The sequence below is a fragment of the Electrophorus electricus genome, chromosome 17 (assembly GCF_041902795.1).
Source record: "Electrophorus electricus isolate QZ-2024a chromosome 17, ASM4190279v1, whole genome shotgun sequence".
NCBI lineage: Eukaryota > Metazoa > Chordata > Actinopteri > Gymnotiformes > Gymnotidae > Electrophorus > Electrophorus electricus.
In genome coordinates this window covers 4,576,682-4,595,291 of record NC_137513.1, presented here as the reverse complement: position 1 = coordinate 4,595,291, position 18,610 = coordinate 4,576,682, and the positions used below count along the sequence as shown (strand labels likewise).

Below are 18,610 nucleotides of genomic sequence, written 5' to 3'. Positions count from 1 at the left end.
GGTACCTGGATGATGACGCCAGGTAACAGATTTTGTCAAAAATTACTTGCTTCTTATGTATTTTTCCACACTGAAGCCAAATATGTTGTTATAATTTCTTCATCACCTATCTCTCTTTGTTCCAGTATACATGCATGTCATGTGTAATATAGAAAAACAGTATCCAGCCAAAGTGGATCCTCTACTGGTAGCCTGGTGGACATTGGGATGTTCCTGAGGCCAAATACAGGCCAAAGTCATACACATGCACATTTTAGTATTTTACATTGTTCAAGTGTAACAGCTTATAAATAAATAATATTGTAACAAAAAAACTTGCTGTCACTAAAAAATGTGCCTGATAGGAAAAAATGTTTTTTTAAAATAGATTTGAATTCAGCATTAAAAGCACCAGAAGGCCCAAATCTTTTAGTTACTAATGGAAATGTGGAAACTTGGAAATACCAAGCACACCTGACCAGCTTCCCCTGTCCTCAATTTGGACAGAGAACTCTCAACCGTTTCACTGCGGGTTACACTGTGCATGGCTGCATGTGACAAACCAAAGTTGAAACGGAGAGCATATCAATGACTTTCTTTTTTTTCTTGCTTTTTGCCACAAATGCATCTCACAAAATGTTTTGTTTCTGCTTAACGAATTAATGTCTCAGTGTTAATGTTGGGGGTGCTGGACTCTGGGACACAATTCAAACAAATTCAAAGGCACATTTAAAAGTCACTCGTATGTGTGTATTAGACAGAGGACGTTGAAAACATGAATGTGTAAGTTACACATTCTACAAAAGGTTGGCAAGGTTGACATATCCGGATTAGCAGGTTGGATTACTTTTTTTGGCTCATTGCGAATCTGGAGCAACTTCTACACCTGTGACGTAGTTGAGCGCAAACGACGTCCGCACATGACCATCTGAGTGCTCGCGATGCCTCCCGCTCGTATTGATTTATAAACTGCATCGTCAGCCAAATATCTCTTAGCAAATTATTCTGACCTAAAAAATTCGAAGGATTCTATTTAAATTATTTAAACAAATACATATGCATGCATATGTAAGGCATGTAAGAAGCAAATAATAAACTTGTAAACTTTGTACACACAAATTATGATTATTCATTTTAATGTTTGTTCTTCCTTTTTCATTGATTCCTTTTATTAATTTTTAAGGAATATTAGAAGAAATAATACCCACAATGCCAGAAAAATAGAATGTAATAGAAGTGGATTTCTATTTGTACACATGAAAAACACGTGCATGATGCAGCAGCTCTGTTTCCACACATGCATTAAACACACGCTTCACGTATGCTTTATGGATATTTTACACGTGCTTTACACACGCTTTGCATGTGAACATATTAGTGAGAATGGCTTTGAGACTTACACTTTGAGAATTAGACTTAGGCAAAGGCAGGATTGTGGGAGTTGTAAGGCTGGTTTGAGAATGACCAGGGCAGTGGAGTTGGCCCACGCCATGAGGGAAAATACCCGGGTCACAATATGACAGTTAACATTATCAAACAACTGTGTGGTACAGCGAGCAGTGTCAGCACACATAACACATCACACTCCTGCCTGCATGAGGTGTAACTCCTGTCTATAGAAACCACCAGAGGCGTTTGCAGTGGGCTGAGACACATCAGCACCGGATTGAAAAGCGGCTGAAAAACGATTTCCTGGTCTGATGAATCCCAACTCTCCCCACGACCCCTGCCGGTGTACAGTAACGTGTGTTTCCAACTGTACAGGTGGTGGCATACGCTAGGTGGCACATAGTCTAACATATCAGGAAACCGGCATCACCCACATATGGCCACCATCCTTTATTTAACAAGAAAAAGCTCCTTGTCATAGAAACCAAATATCTATCAACTTAATGTCTGTCTTGCCATCGTAAATACCAGTGCGCTGCAGGAATTTATCAAATGAGATAATAAAAAGAGTGTTTACAGGGAAAAGAGGTTTAACATTGCATTAGACATATTAATAACATAAAACATAAGGGAGTACAGAGATTCTGTGTCCTTTCAGAATGATTTGCATACAGGACAGAGGCTTCTGTAGAGGCCTCTGCAGACTTCTGCAAAGGATCCTGTGTAGGCTTCAGCAGCCCTCCGTGTAAGATATACTATCACTCCACCAGGCTCCGGACCATATAGAAAAAAAACAATCTTCTTTAGGATAAGGTCAAGAGAAGTCTTGGAATGTAGTGGTAACGGGCGCCAACTGGTGTGGGTACTGAATATCAGTTTGCATATGTTGACTGATGTATGGTTTGGATGTAACGGTGGCAAATGCAAACACTAATATGTAAAAGAAGGTGGGGTGAATACATAATTACTTCTGACAAATATATAAAAAATGTGGGGTCTTTGTTTGACTGTTAGACATTCTCTGGAGGGTGCCTCAAAATGCTTGACAACGTTATCCTGCAAGAAAGGACAGGACCAGCTTTACTGTTCTACTAATTGTGAAGTCTGCACCTTTATTTTGTATTTGAATGTTAAACTTTAAGACTAGCTAAATGAGGATTTAGGAACACCACAGGTCATAGCTGTGATGTACGCCAAAGGTCACCCAGTGCAGAAGCAAACAAGGGAGCCTTGTTTGAGTGCAAGTCATTGAGTGCAAGTCTTGTTTTGGCTTGGGGCCGTCATGAACTGTGGTCTTGAATATGATGAAGCAATGTGTTTCCTGGCATGGATCTTACTGCTCTTATGTGTGATATTTCATAGCTCAGAGCTGCTGAGGTCCACCAGGAGTCCCTCATTCCTTCGGCATATGTAGTTTGGCACTTTTCCTGCTCCCCTCCCAGTTCATAAATGAAGGGAGGTTTTTTTGTGAAGCCGTATTTTGCAATTTTATACAACTCAACAGGTCCAAGTAAACACATCAAAGCCTGCTCCGACTGGACTTCAGAGGGTATATTTTTATTATTGACGAGGTCCTCTTATATGACAGATTATTACATAATACAATTAATCAAAAACAGAAAGTCAGGTCATCTTTGTCATTTCTACGTTTTTAGGACCCCCCGTTGGTTGTAATGGAAAGAGGTGTTCTAGATTGATCCTAAAACTGCACTTTATTTTAAATGCCAATTTGTGCACATTAACATTTAGAATACAATTCCTTTTAGACAGGGACTGAGGTAAGGACAACCTTCTTATCCATGTAAGAGCCAATACATCGAGTGCAACTTCTTTGTTGTTTACTAACAATAATACATTTAAGCTACAAAACATCTTTCAGCTTATAATATATAGAGCTGTGGATGTATTTATCAGTGAGCATGGGTAACATATTCTACCCATTCCTTTGGATCGATAGCAAATCAAATCACTGTTCACTTCTTTGTAAAACTGCAGTGTCCATATAACCCAAGAAGCACGTATAGTACTAGTCACATGGCACACACACACCACAGTGGAAATAATGTTTAAAATAGTGTTTAATGTGAAATGGTTCCTTGAAATACCATTCAAGACACTGGTTGACACATTCACAGGAAGGAACACTGCAGTATGTAGGGAAATAGGGTAACGTGTAAATGGCAAATCGTTGATATCATTAAAATGATATTGCTGGTAACATTAACATGACAATTTGTAAGTCAGAAAAAACACTTATCCCGAAAATGTGTACAAGATCGTTTAAGATTACTTTTAGTGGTATGGAACAGTAGATAACTGAAGAAAAGAATCATAGTTTATAATACATGTAAGCAGTAAAATTGTATGTACATTAAATATTTATAGCTTAAGAATATTTGATGGCATTGGCTGGTCATAACTGTGTATAAAACGTATAAAAAATATGATTAAATTAATGACGGGACCACAAAAACATTTCATCCAGATTTTTTTTCAGGGAGGGGGACAAACACAGAAATGAACTCATAACACTGGGCAACAGTGTTTGAATGTTGTTTTTGTTCCACAGGCTCAAAGAGATGGAGCATATAATACTTTTTTATGCTGAATTCAAACTGTTTTTAGAATTTCTCAGGCATAGTTTTCAAGTGATAGAGCATAAGGCTGTTATTACACTTTAAAAGTGCAAAAACAATTCTGAAATGTACAGGTGTGTGATTTTCACCTGTATTTGGTGCCAGTATACTGAAACACAACAACTGGGTGAGACATAAAATCTGAAAAGATATTTGAATTCAGCATGCAAAAATACTTAAACAGGTATTATTGTTGCATGGGACAACATTTAACCACTGTAATTTTACTGTTCTTGCTGACCAGGCAGCACAGAAACAGTGCCCCCCTTCCTATCTTAATAAACAGTGCCCCCCTTCCTATCTTAATAAACAGTGCCCCCCTTCCTATCTTAATAAACAGTGCCACCCTTCCTATCTTAATAAACAGTGCCCCCCTTCCTATCTTAATAAACAGTGCCACCCTTAGACCCAGAAGCAGTCCTAGACTAGGATGTCAGGATATTATAAATACATATCAGACAATGACACTGTTAAGTGCTATTTTTTTAATCACAGCTATTGTGTGTTTTGGAATTTTCTGGTTTGGACATTAATCTTCCTATCTTAATAACGCTAGCTTTGAAACTTCCAATACTTTCACATGAGTTTAATGCCAGAATAACATTTTCACAGACCAGTTTTTAACTTTTGTTTTAACTCATTTAACTTCTTGGCCTTCACTGTTCACAGCTTTGTTCAAAGGTAACAAACACAAGTCTACCTGAACCTGAAAGCATGGAAACAAAACAAACTTCTAAAACATGCAGACCTTTATTTGCCAAAATAAAATAAAATAAATCTTTGTGACAGTTTTCTTTTTCAAATTAACTTCCTTACCACAGTCAGATTACATAGTTTTAGTTTCAGAAATTAAAGGCTTAATTTTTCACTGCTCTGAATGTTTCATCACAGCTTCTCTGTAGATGTGAAGCAACAAGACTGAAAAAACATAAATGACAGTAATGTCAAGGAAATCCAAAAACAATCCTTATAGTGAGACATCAACAGACCGAATGGCAATGTCTCTCACTCTGCTGCCTCCATTGTTTGATTAAAAACTGTACACGCCCCGCTGCCTTATCACTGCTGCTGAATCTCTACAAAAATAAGCTCACGGTCTCCGCACGCGTCGCTGCACATTGTGGAAGTTCTGGGACGATCGGGGTATTTACAGCAGACCGGGACAGGGAAGGATCAGGGAGGCTGGGACCACTCGAAGACCAGCGGAGGCTACAAAAGAAGCAGGGGGAACTTCCACAAGGAAAAGACGGTGTGACGGTCCTCGGAGCAAACGTTAGCAGAGTGCCTAAATGGAGACCTCGTACTCCCTGGTGTCCTGTAGGTCACAAACAAGCATGCGTTTGGGAAAGCCAGAGGGCAGTGTGAAGAAACTCGAGATATCAGCGGTTATATTACGATCAAAACAAAGCAAGAGCAGCAACAGCCTCGTCTAGTTAGGAGAAGGGACAGACAAATCAAAGCCAGTACAGATGTGGATGCAGTGTGAACCGGGAAGGAAGAGATGGGGACAGGAGACATCACATCGGTGGTTCTGATCTGCTTTGCTTCAAATGGTGCTGTTCCACTGATCAACTGTCCTTGCAGGCTTTCTCATTACTACAGTATCCTACAGGGAACAACTGCTGGACTCTGGGGACACTGATCAGTCTCTGTTCAAACATGAAGCGGTCGAAAGAAATAAAATTCTGAGGTCATGCCAGTACAACCAAAACTGATTAAGCAAACAAACAAACAAAAAGAATGCGGTTTGGGAAATGTCAGTGCAACAGTGAAAAAATGAGGGGAAAAAATCTAGAAAAACAGACAAGATGACACGAACAGGTATGACCAAACTCACTTGACAAATTTCCCATGACTGAATGAGGTGTGTCAGGAAATATATGCCGACAGGAAATACATGCTGACAGGAAATACATGTTAGATGTGTTTGTTTCAAGTGCAGGAGTCTGAGTGGAGGCCTGCTGAGATAAAAGAGCAAAGCGCACATGGGAAGGCTGCATCTCCATTCACACCTGACACAGGTGCGGATTAGTCTGTTTGGTTCCACTCCACTCAATGACCCACTTAATGTGAAGACACACACACACACACACACACACACACACACACACACACACACACACACACACACACACACACACACACACACACACACACACACAGCCACAGGCCAGGCCAGGCCCCTGGGATAGGTAGTCACACACTGCTGGACACAGGGCTGCGTGGTGAAGTGCGATGCAAGGTGCCTCAGACGGGAGGTGCGAATTAATTCTGTTCCGACACGCCAGGCTTCAAACCAGCACCATGGTTACGGGGCTGTCAGACGGACTCACCTCACTGTTCTTCAGGGATGCAGAGACACAGAGAGACACAGCGAGAGACCGTGAGAGACAGAGAGAGACAGAGAGAGAGGAGATTCAGTAGGTTAAGGCATGAGAAGTGGAAAGTATCTCTGGATCATGATGTAGAGTGACTAAACGGAAGACGCGGACACATCGTGCTGCAACCTTGAGCTCGGCGTCCCTCCCAGCAGCTAGCGCAGGAGCAGAACGACGGTGCCGCGGTTATTACGAGCGTGGGATTTACCGCGGCTCCACGTCGTCCTCGCTCATGATGAGATGAGAGAGGCGTGGCGCTCGGTACCTCGTTTAAGCTCCAGAATGTCACTTTACAGCTAATTAGAATTGGCAAAAGAGCGCGCAATATGGTAACGCAGATGGCGTTTTTAGGAGCGTCATTTCATTCCAGATGTGCTCTGGGAACGGCGACACAGTCGCAGCACACGAGGGACGTCCGAAACACCATCCGAGGAGGACGGGCAGCGCCCGCGTCTGCTGCGGCCGAGAGCGAGGGAGGGACCGGGAAGCAGCGGGGCGGCGTGCCGACTTACTGTGGTCTCGTAGGCGGGGTTCTCGAAAGCGCTCTCGCCCCGGATCTGGTTGTACTGCGGCGATGCTGACAGAGGCAGCCGGAGGGGCTTCCCCTGCACCCTGGGGACGGGGAGAGAGCAGAGGCCACGCCCGTTACGCATGCGCCGGAAGAGCGGAAGTATCCGGGCGGCCGAACAGGACAGGCCGTCGCCGACTCCGCCCACCGAGCTTACCTCGAATAGTAGATGTATATGGACATGACGATTAGCATGATAATCGCCACGGGGATGAAGACGGCGATGGTCATGTTGACTCCTTCCATGCTGAAATCGGCCCTGGCGACTGGGCAGAAACAAGCGCCCGGTTAGCAGGGCTTCCAGGGTGCCCGGTGGGCCACACATAGCGTTGTTAATTCTCCACGCGGCCTGACGTTTACCGTAGCACTACAGATCTTAGACAGGTGAGAGAGCCGGTTCCTACCGTCCAGCCTGCGTTCATTTATGTACTCCAGAGTCGTTGCTGATGCGAGAAGGGCATGAAAAAACAAACAAACAGATAGATAAACAAAGAAGAAGGTCAACAGCAGTGACCTACTGCGCCCAGCTGGTGTGAGGAACGGAGACTACCTTTGCAGACGGGCAGGGCGTGGCTCCACCTGGAGGGGTGAGCAGGGACACAGCGCAGAACCGCCTCCCCCAGGAGCTTGTAACTGCTGAGGCAGGAGAATCTCAGCGTCTCTCCTGGCTGGTACACCTGCTTCACTGAGACCTGGACACCAAACGCAGGGGTGCCGGGATTCCTGCACGGTTCATATGCATCAGCTGTAGAACAGACACAGAAACACACACACACACACACACACCCACGCATACACACCCACACACATACCCATCCACACGGGAAAATGCAGTAATAGACACTTAACGAGTGCATCACAAAATAGATCTGGGATATCAGTGGATATACAGCCCACGAATCGCAGGGCGTCCTGCAGGGGCTTAGGGGTACTCACGGACACATCTGGGCGGCTTCTCGCTCCACTTGGGCCCGGTGGACCCCCGGTGGTAGCAGGAGAGGAGGCTGTTGCCAGACAGCGAGTAGCCCTTATTGCAGATGTACTGCACGGTGGAGCCTACAATGAGCCGCGGTCCTGACATCACCCTGCGGCTGTGGTCTACCAAACCAGGGTCTGGACATGAGAGCACTGACAAGCGCGCACACACACACACACACACACACACACACACACACACACACACACACACACACACACACACACACACACAGCTAGGTAGTTTTCTTCCCAACTTCCCATGGCTCATGAGGAGTTGCTGGGATGCGTCATGTTGAACACATCATTCTGGTATTAATGATGCGTGTAGCAGAACACACCAACCGTGCTGACTGGTTTGGTCTTAAGCTCTTGCCATCTTGGTCCACCAGTTAGAAGGTTTATGTGGTTCCAAATTCTGCAAGCGCAACCTCTCAGGGGCATGGCACGGTGACTGATCTCTCACCCCACGCTGGTATCTGCTTGCACCCATGATTCAAAATGCTTTGCAGTACTCGGTTTCACCAATAGGTGGCGATAAAGGACTACAGCCGTAATAGAGTCTTAAGCTCAAATGGAACTTCCACCAGACACAATTATGCAAGATTTTCTCATGAACACCAGAGAGACTCTGGTGTTGACAGCAAACATTTAATTGCAAAACTTGTTTTTCAAACTATAATTTATTAGAAAGTAGCTGTTGAGAGCGCCCTACATTTATTCCTCAAGCCAGTCCCTTTGTCATGATAAATGAGACTCATTTCAACTGTGATTTATTAGCCCACAGTTTACTTATATACACATTTTGCCCTCAAACCACAGAGCCCCTGATGCTCATTCATGCATAGTCGAGGCTCAGTGGTGCCATGGTACGGAAATTCTTTACAAGACTGATAATCGATTCTGATTGTATATGTTACTGCAGGTTTCCACCAGGCCTGAGACCCGGTGGCAAACGGACAGCTTGTTTACACACACTGAATATTCGTTGGATTGCTTGACCTAGAGCAGAAGGACTTTACTGTCCGTAATGCACGGTCCTATCAGAGCAGTAAAGTGCACGTGCCCTGTCCTTCACGCTTCACGTCCTCTGGCTGCACACCTGGATTGGTTCCCACCAAGGCAGCAAGCCAGAAGCACAACAGCTCGCTCAGCCTCTGCTGTTTGGAAGGACAGTGGTCAAGGGCTGAGAGAGAGAGAGGGGGCAAGTCTGTGTCCTTTAGTCCATGAGTACGGATGGCTGCTTAATGAAAAGTTTACCGCAGCCTGTCTCGGGCCCACTGCAGCCCACAAGGACGGTTCTGGAGGGAGGGGGAGCAGGTGGAAGACAACCTGACATCAGAAGCCGCACCAAGGGTTCCCACGTCCTCCCTGCCTGCTCATGCCGTTCTGCTCCGAGGTTTGATCCCCTGTTCGCCGGTGTCTCTAGTCACGGAGAGTCACGCGACCGTCCCAAATTCGCCTGTGATGAAACAAGCCGGCGGCGGTACGTCCCCCCCGCACCCTTCTCCAGGGCCGGCTGAGAAGTGCGAGAGCAACGCATGAAAAGGTGTCGTGAGCTGCATCAGTGGGCGTGTGAGAGCGAGAGAGGGACACCAAGAGGCTGTGAATCGAAATCGTGCCTTCCGTCTGAGGAGACTCGCGCAAACCAGGCATGCAGGTCATTTCTCAGCATCTCTCGCCACTGTCCTGGACTGGCACAGGCTTGAGAGAGACTCTCGTAAGGGCCCGCGCCTGAAATACAACTCTAGAGTCTAGAGGCTACCCACAGCATCGTCCTCCATCAGTGGCCACTCTGTGTTGGTTACAGAGCTGTACAAAAACGGATTTTGGTTTTGATGTGCGCGTGTGTGTGTGTGTGTGCGTGTGCACGTGTGTCACCTCTTTCACAAGTGGGCAGGTCTCCGCTCCACGTCAGGTCCCACTGACACATCAGCATTTCAGTGCCCACCACCTCAAAGCCAGGGTAACACTGGTAGGTCACCACTGTGCCGTGCACCAGCTCGGGGTGAGATGTGGTCTTCCAGCCATTCGCGATCTCAGGTAGCTCTGGACACGTGTCATTCCGAGGGACCTCTGCATAAAATTCGGAGAGAGCCAGACAGAGAGAGAGAAAACAGCATGGAGAGAGAGAGAGATTGAGAAAAGCGAGTGAAGGAGAGGAGGAGCTAGCCATATATTTCCCAGACTGGATGCTTCTCAAAACATTCGTCAACAAACCACCGATGCAGCACAGCGGGCTAAACCAGACGGCATCGGACTGGCAGTGTGAAAGGAGGTCAAAGGCCGGGTGCCGGGCGGTCAGCTGGCGCCGCTCTGATCACGGCAAGGCCGGTGGGGCTGTGGCAGCTAATGAGTACAAACACACCTGGTAATCGTGTGCGTGCCCTGCGAGGCCAAACCCCACGCACCTGCAGTAGGTGGCAGACGGCTATTTTTCCCACTCCCACACCGGGTGTGATGGGTTCCCGTGCTCTCCCTCCCTGCTCCATCTGTATTCTGCTGCCTCCGTGCTCCCTCTCTGCTTGGAATTCGTTATGTCTTATCAGATCTAATTTTATAGTTTAGCACCGGGGAGGAACTGATGGAATGGCAGCCTGCTCTCCATCCCGGAGAAAAGTGTGCTGCAGTTAAAAGCGAGATGCGTCGCACTCTCCATCCTACCTTCTCTCCATCCCCCACCTCTTCACAGCCCAGACCTGCCCTACCCAGAGCACCCACAGTCCTACAGTAATGATGGTCTGCGGCAGAGAGGGGAGAGGTCCCTGGTGCGCCTCGACCACAGCCTTTAACGAACAGTTAATGAAAGACCTTTGCGCCTGACCCCCCCCCACCCCTTACCAAAGAAGTGCACCACGAAGCCATTGTCGTAGCCGTAGATGTTGGTTGCCGGGTCCGACTGGAACTGGACGGTGACGTCGGCTGTGGACGTGTAGAGCTTGAAGCGTGGCCGTGAGCCGCTGTACTGGCCAAGTATCTTGGCGGTCAGGTCGTCTCCGTCGTAGAAGGTCAGGAGGTCGTTCTTCCCCATGTGCAGGCTGTGGACAGATGAGACACAGCCCTGCGTGAGCGGCAGTGAGCATCTCGGCAGCTGGCCCTTGCTCACACGCCCCTCTCGGTCCTGTTTTCGCTCACTTTTTTTTCCTTCTGCCGGGACCAATCTCACCACTATGGTCTTTTGCCTTCCGAGCAGGAAAACAACTTTCTTCATTCTAACGTCCCCCACTGTTTTCATTATGTCCTTACAGAAAGTAAACAACATGCCCGCATGCTACATTCTGCTAGGTCTCTAGGTGTCCCTCCGCCCCCGGCAACAGCGCAGTGAGGATGTGGCTACCGGAACGTGTGGGCTACTATTAGTTTGTGCTCCTCTCCTGTCCTATCTAATGTTCAGAAATAGCTAGAAAATCGATTTCTCCCCGGTTCCCCCCCGTCAGCGTTAACCCAAACTATAACCAAGTTGTAGCAATCTCAGGGGAGAAGAGGCATGAAAAAAGATTGATTTCACCCTAGACTTCCCTTCAGTACGACTTCAATGGCTGCGAAAACAAACTAGTTTCAATTACCTCAGCAATTATTCATGCTATAGCGGCTCATTCTACTGTACTTCACGAGGCCATGTCGAACCCCTTATCTGATGTCTGACAGCAGTTCCCTGTCAGTTTGTCTTAGTCTCGTGGATGGATGTTAATAAATCATGGGAAGGTGGTTTCGCAGGGAAAGGCAAACTGAAATGAGGAGAATGTTCTGGAGATTCACACGACCCGCTGAACAGCCTACGGTGCCAATGAAAGGCTGACAGGTGAAGCTTTAACAAAGGAGACCAAATCCCAGCCCTCTACCTTTTATGTCCGACAGGGGAGTAAAGACCACGTGTCAGTCGTAATATCAACCTCGATAAATTAAATTCTATAATCTTTTTTTTTTTTTTTTAGAAAAGGGCCCCGAAAAATTTAGTTCTACAAGCCTAGAAAAAAAACAGCTTTAATAAACTACACTGTACTATATATATATATATATATATATATATATATATATATATATAAAAATCAGGTGAAATTCTTTCACCTTCAGTGACACACGACAGACCGGCACATAATGGAGGCAGTCCGAGAACGAGGTGATACGCATACTCTCAGATTTGTCCCTAATTAATCACAAGTGGCCGGTGATGGAACTCATTACGGAGAGAGAGGAATAATTAATCATCTTTGCTCCACCGTGGCATGAGGCACAGGGGTGGTGCTGAAGCCAAGTGGAGACGGGCCGCTCAACGAGTGTGAAAGCTGAACGTAAAGACGTGTACACACACACCCACACCCGAATGGCAAGCAATTTTTCCCACGCATCTGTGCCCCTCTGCCCATTTCTGTTATAGCGCTCCTGCGCGTCTCATTTTGCATGAGAAACGTGTTGAAGTCAGGGGAGCCCCTCATCTGCTCTGAGGACCGCGCAGAGTGTAAAAACCCCGTGTTGACTCATATCAGGTTTGTTGAGATAAAGTGCAACGAGGCTCGCCGTAGCCGTGCCTCGCGTCTGCTCAGAAAATCAATCATGTTTTCTATTTGCTGCCAGTAATTTCATTTTGTTTAATAAAAAAACCCCAACAACAACCAAACAAACAAACAAACAAAAAACCCAACCTCAGCTTGGCTCACGGTGCAGCTGCCACCTCACGCCTACTGAATGCATCAAACTTGCGGCGCTCACTCAGGATTTGTCCTCCATCAGGAGAAGAAAAACAGAAGACTAGAAACCTGAAAACATAGCAACAAAAAGGCCAGATTTTCTGACTTCAGTTGCTCGTCTCAGATCTCAGTGTGGACGGCAGTGTCAACGTTCCAGATTTGTAGAATCTCCGTTGTTTGCCTGGAGAGCGGGGCTCAGACTGAAGAGGACCTGTCTGTCTGCTCTGGCTAAATGCAGACGTCCAGGATCCGTCTGCTGCCTGCGTGCTAAGCCGAGGACTTCTTTCCCACCCGAGCACGACTCGCGCAAGCAGGCGAGCGTAGCTGTGTGTGGCTTAGAGCACCCGAAGGCACACGGCCAACCCGCACACGTTTTCACACACCAGTCCGCCTGAATCAATGCAAAAAAAAAACCAACCCCAAAGCAATTAAATAAACTCCAGTAAAATCCACGCGTAACTTGTACAGGAGGCGCGTTAACCAACAGTTGAACCACTCATAGGCTCGGACTGCAACTAACGGTACTGTGTGGGAGGCAGAGCGCAGGAAATGAAAGTCAATGGTGAGTTGGAGGATTACAGAGGGTCTCTGGACCGAAGCCATGCGTTTAAAACGGACCTAATTCCAAGTTAGCGTGACGGCCTGAGATGGGAACAGGCAGGCTGCAGGGAACCTTGCCGGACAGGCACGGCTCCGCTGAGCGGCAGGCAAACACAAGTAGCTAAACTTTCCTTTCTCTTGTCAACATTATCAGAGGGACCCAGTGGCATGATGCTTGTTCAAATAAAGGAGAGAAATGAGTTTCTTTGTTTTTGTTCTTTTTTAATTAGGAAGTTAAATATTGGCCCGAGTCTGGGCCTGCTGTCTGAAGGGATAAGAGAGGCTTGAGTTATCACCTGCCTGCCAAGAACTGCCACACGGAGGGTTAGCGCACACGTGCGCACACTGGAACGTACGATTCTCACGCACACGCACACTCAGCACACAATGCAAAGTATCTGAGCCAACAGTAAAGAGAAAGAAAAAGACAGAAAGAAAAGTATTTGAAATATGAATCAGGAATAAATCTTTTTAAAAAAATCAGGACCACAAAAAAAGATGTAATATATTGCTTCTACTAACCCCAAATTAAACATCCTGATATCCCAATTTCAAAGATTTATGGTAACACATTCCATTTGGTTAAATATATGACACAGAGGCCCAACAAATCAAAGTGGTTTGTCTTCTTTAAAAGTTTTAAAATCCAGATCATTGGGTCGATTAATTTTCGTGCAGCTATGCGCTACACCTCCAGCAGGGGGCTCTCTCGGCCGCATCGGTTCCATATCAGGGCCATAAGGAGTCTGCTCTGCTCCACTGCGCCCAGTCTCCCTGGTTTCATGTCTGTGCCTGAGTCAGGCGGCGCGCAGGTGTGCCAGCTGACACCTGTGCTTCCCGCCGCCCAACCTCACCGCTCCGGAGTCCCAGCACCCCCCACCGACAGCGCCACGGCTAAATGAATTAATCAGCCGTCATTGCGCTCCATGTTCTCGGGTAATTGCGAGTGTGGGGTGTGCTGATGGATGATTAGAGGGTAGCATGCGCGCGCTCATTACCAGGGTAAAGTGTTCTTAGAGCCTTGCAGCAAACCCGCGGCGCACCTGGAGCTCGGCACGAGAAGCCCCAGCCTGCCTGGATGAGGAAAAAGAGTTTGCTTCACATCCAGAATGTTCCTAGATTCCTTATTAACCCCCTGCGTCTCTCCAGCCTTTCCCAGCCGAACAGCTGGGGCGAACCCCTCCCGATCATTTTTTTCCACATTAATAGTTGTCACTTTTGCCTGAATGATGATGCACCATATGCTGATTGAGTAATTTGGTTATATGAAGATGAAAAGTGGTGTGTGTGTGGGGGGGGATACTCAGTGACCCAGCACTGAACTGCAGCACGCAGACACGGGGTGACCTGTCAGCAAGCCCTGCCCCTTCTTTCTCCAAACTGGCCTCTGACTGGCTGCTTGGTATGTCATGCAAATACTGGGGGACTGGGGCCTACGCATAACTGTGCTGACTCCGCCCATTCTGCATTAACGTACACGGCATATTTTGACAGTCGGCTCTTATAACAGATGGAGAAGGCGGAGCCTCCGTGCTGCAGCTTCTCTCTCGCCAGCTCATACCCCAACAAATGAACGGGGAATTAATTATGTTGGCAGCTTCCCCTGCAAAACATCCAGAATGCCATTTATTACACAGAGCCGCACAGTGGAGGCACTAAAGCTGTGGAACTTACAGGGAGGAAGGGAGGGGCGAGTGGAGGGCAGATGAAAGCAAGAGGAAACATATGCAAATGAGCGAATCTTAATTAATGCACCTAATTCCCAAATGCACAAATAATCTATCGGGGCGGCCACAGCAGGGCCTTGCGTTGTGGAGCCTCACCCAACAATCACACTTGACACTCGTTCCTCTGCTACGCATAATTGATTCCACCTTTGTAAAAATGAAAAAAGGGGGCTTTCCATGAAGTTTATTATTAAGCTTTGTCTGCAGCTACTTCAGCGCCCCTCTTACTCATGGACACACTGTTCTTTCGTCTTGCTTGTTCCAACTCCCATTTTTGGCTTTTAGCTTCCTTAACAAGCTATATTTGCGAAGAAGACATGATGATCTAGTCAGGCTTGTTACTTTGAGCAAAGTGTGTCTGGATGTGAAGAACAGTTGAGGAGTCTGAGCGGAACAAACCGAACAAACTGTTCCTCGTTCCAAATGAAACAGGAATGTGAAGATGCCGTCTTCTCTTAAACAGGGGCAGAGAAACGGAGACGCTGACATTATGCAGCTTTGATTTCAAAACGGCCCCCAACTGTCTCTGGATAATAAGCCTAACCGCAGCAGTTAAACATGATGCATCACATCTAGAACTAGCTCAAGGATCAAACTTTTTTTTGTTTTTTGAAATGCCTACACAACAAGTTCCAGCCAGGAGATGACACCAGACAAGTGTTAGGCAATCGAACGCTTTCATCAGATGCATAGCACAATCACAAAGAGGGTGGCCAAGGTCTGCTCGCTTCGTTGGGAAGTCTGGGAGTGGGGCTTGGCCAACAACCATGGCGCGATCTCACAACCAGACGCACGAGCCGATGTCTGAGGAAGAAAAGAAAACCGGATCCGACAGACGAACTGAAAACAAACGAGCAGGCCTAACAAATCCGCCACGTTTGATTCATGCGGATATTTCTGGACAGAAAAAGAGGCAATTGGATACTGTATTAGTCAGGGGAGGAGCCGGAGCAGGGGATCAGACTCCAGAACCGTGAAAAGGGGTCCCCATGCAGAGACAGACACAGAAAGACTTCAGAAACACACTCCACACAGGGACTCCAGAAGCACACTCCACGCAGGGACTCCAGAAGCACACTCCACGCAGGGACTCCAGAAGCACACTCCACGCAGGGACTCCAGAAGCACACTCCACGCAGGGACGGTATCCTACCAAGATGATCTGTGGCTGAACGCGGTACAGCAATTCACCGGTTAGCATGGACTGAATATCTGCAGCGTCTGCTGCTGCCACAAAGCATGTGCCCTCGTGCACGACGTCATCCACCATCTGGCCACAAACTGCCAACCTCTCCGCAGTCGGATGAGGGGGAATCAAAGCACCCGCACCTCAGCCAACAGAGCGCGTCGTTAACACAGCCAACGGCGGCTCTGTCTGAACAGCTCTAGCTGTCAGGCTCCTTCTCCACCCTCAAGACGTGTCATTTCAAAAACAAAACAGAAACACCTGCTCCTGTGCCATAATACGCTTTAGTTTATACAATTACTGCTGCTTTGTTTCTATGAAATTTTTTGCGATGTTATTTTTGCAGTGCCGCCCGTCTGCTAGTGACGACGCCCTTGCTCATTGCACGTTGCCGTGCGCCTATGGGACGTGGAATCGGAAACCCGACGCTGATGTTTACATATACATTTCCTGCGTTGACCTTGAGCGACGCTGGGTACATTTTAACACATGTATCTACTGCATTTATCACGCTGTGTGGAAAACATGCTGGGCGCGTATTTGCGTCCTGTTTGTATCCTGCCTTAAGTTTACAGATGGTATGTCGTCCTGCATGCCGTGAAGGTGTAGGTCTGATTATAGAGCTGCTGCCTCTGAAATTCTGTACACAGAGCAAATGAACCTGCGGGAATGGAATGATGCACTGCTTACACACGGGGAAGGACAGACAAAAAGAAGAAGAGAATGCAATCTTGGTCCCTGTTCCAAGGTTGCGGGCTCTTATGAGAGTACACTCCATCGCTCAAAGATCTTCTGTAATGTGAACATTTGTATCACAAAAACAGTGACTGCAAAGTACGTCACTGCAAGTAAGCACGGGGTGGCGAGTTAATGAGCTTTCAGTAACGAGCATTGGGACGCCAGCCCGATCTGGGGGCTGACCACCACGAGCAGGGCAGCATCCCAAGGACCGGAAGGGGTACGCACACTTGGATGTCCAACATGATGCGCTTGTCCTCTTCCACGTGGATGCCCCAGATGCAGTCCTGGCCCTTGTCGTAGGCCTCGGGCCAGTTAGGAGAGAGAACCACTCCCGCGGAGTCCGTGATCTCCCCGCTGCACACCGCTGAAATGGGTCATACAAAACACACGCATGCGCGCACACATTCACGAAAGCATGCATGCAAATCAGCAATATAAAACGCATTAAAAACTGTTTAATAAACACAGTTATTCAAAAGGTTTCAGCACTTCACAGTTCCATCTAGAGCGAGCTGGGGTCCATGGCCTGGGGAAGACTACATGTCTGAGGCAGTCAGCCCAGGGTGTGTATAGGGAAACCCTGCCTGGGAGATCACCCTGACACGGGTGTGTGACCAGTGCCACACCGCGCCTCTTCCCTTCTGCGCCGGCGGTCCAGCCTAGCCGAGTGGAAGCCCATTCTGAAAGTGAGAAAGTGCTGTCTTGACCCTCTGCTGCAGCCTGTGCGATTAAATCCTTTCAATCCAAATTCCATTGTGTGGTTTGAGTGATGCATTCCAGCACAGAGGCAGATAAGATGGCAGCATGCACTCTATGTGTGTGTGTGTGTGTGCGTGTGTGTGTGTGTGTGTGTGTGTGCGTGTGTGTGTGTGTGCGTGTGCATGTGTGTGTGTGTGGAGAGGGGATTCTGCGTTTACAGTATTTCCTTCAGCTTTCTAACTCCGGGCCGCTCGCATGAATGTCTGGATGCTTTTAGTGCTGTATTAGGTTCCGGCTGTGGCTGAGGGCTCCGTACGGCCGCCAGGTGACGTGAGCTGAAGCGGATTACGGAGCAACAGCACTAAAAGGATCCACTGTGCTCATTACGGAACCTCTGCACCTGCTTATGGAGCACGTGGCAGCTCTTCACTCCGGCAGAAACGTAGACGCGGCGGTGTGGAGGCTCTAGAGGCAGGGGAAAATCTCATTATTTAGTCACACACACACACACACACACACACACACACACCTCTGCAGGCAGGCTCAGTCTCGTTCCATTGTGGGTTGTCGGGGTCCATGCACTCGATGATGACGGCTCCCTGCTCCAGAGTGTACCCAGGGTTACAGCTGAACTCCACTACTGTGCCCACCGGATAAGTGCTGTCACTGCTGGTGAAGTTACCATACTTGACGAAGGGCTCGTAGCAATGGCCTGGCGCAAATGCTGAGGACATGCGCGCGCGCACACACACACACACACACACACACACACACACACACAGAACACAGTCTCAACCACCCCTGGCAACATTTTACTAATCAGTTAATTCTACTGTTGGACCAACCCACCCCGCTAACCCATCATCAACATGTCAGCAATGTCAGCAATGGAAGTGAACAGTAACTGTGTGTGGTGCTACATCACAAGTAAATGAAGTGGAAATATAACTAAATTAATATCAATCAATTGAAAAATTGGCTTACATGCTATAAAAGCAATGGAAAGGCTTTCAGTATCTATAAAAAACAAAACCACCAAATTTA

The 18,610-nt window shown here is 47.4% G+C and overlaps 1 protein-coding gene across 5 annotated transcripts in view; it reads right to left on the bottom strand.

Moving 5' to 3' along the window:
* Window positions 1–3,428: 3,428 nt before the first annotated feature.
* sez6b (seizure related 6 homolog b) overlaps window positions 3,429–18,610 on the bottom strand; it is a 121,130-nt gene continuing 105,948 nt past the window's right edge. For 2 of the 5 annotated variants that reach the window (XM_081700035.1, XM_081700037.1), the window contains exons 8-17: window positions 18,096–18,290; window positions 17,093–17,231; window positions 10,767–10,963; window positions 9,807–10,001; window positions 7,887–8,078; window positions 7,501–7,695; window positions 7,355–7,393; window positions 7,108–7,216; window positions 6,895–6,994; window positions 3,429–6,346 (exon numbers count right to left, since the gene is read on the bottom strand). In XM_081700035.1, the coding sequence (XP_081556161.1) occupies window positions 6,296–6,346; window positions 6,895–6,994; window positions 7,108–7,216; window positions 7,355–7,393; window positions 7,501–7,695; window positions 7,887–8,078; window positions 9,807–10,001; window positions 10,767–10,963; window positions 17,093–17,231; window positions 18,096–18,290 (1,412 nt within the window). In that variant the 3' untranslated portion in view covers window positions 3,429–6,295. Of the gene's footprint in view, window positions 6,387–6,894; window positions 6,995–7,107; window positions 7,217–7,354; window positions 7,394–7,500; window positions 7,696–7,886; window positions 8,079–9,806; window positions 10,002–10,766; window positions 10,964–17,092; window positions 17,232–18,095; window positions 18,291–18,610 lie in introns of all 5 variants that reach the window. The other 3 variants (XM_035534287.2, XM_035534288.2, XM_081700036.1) reach the window with 3 other exon arrangements.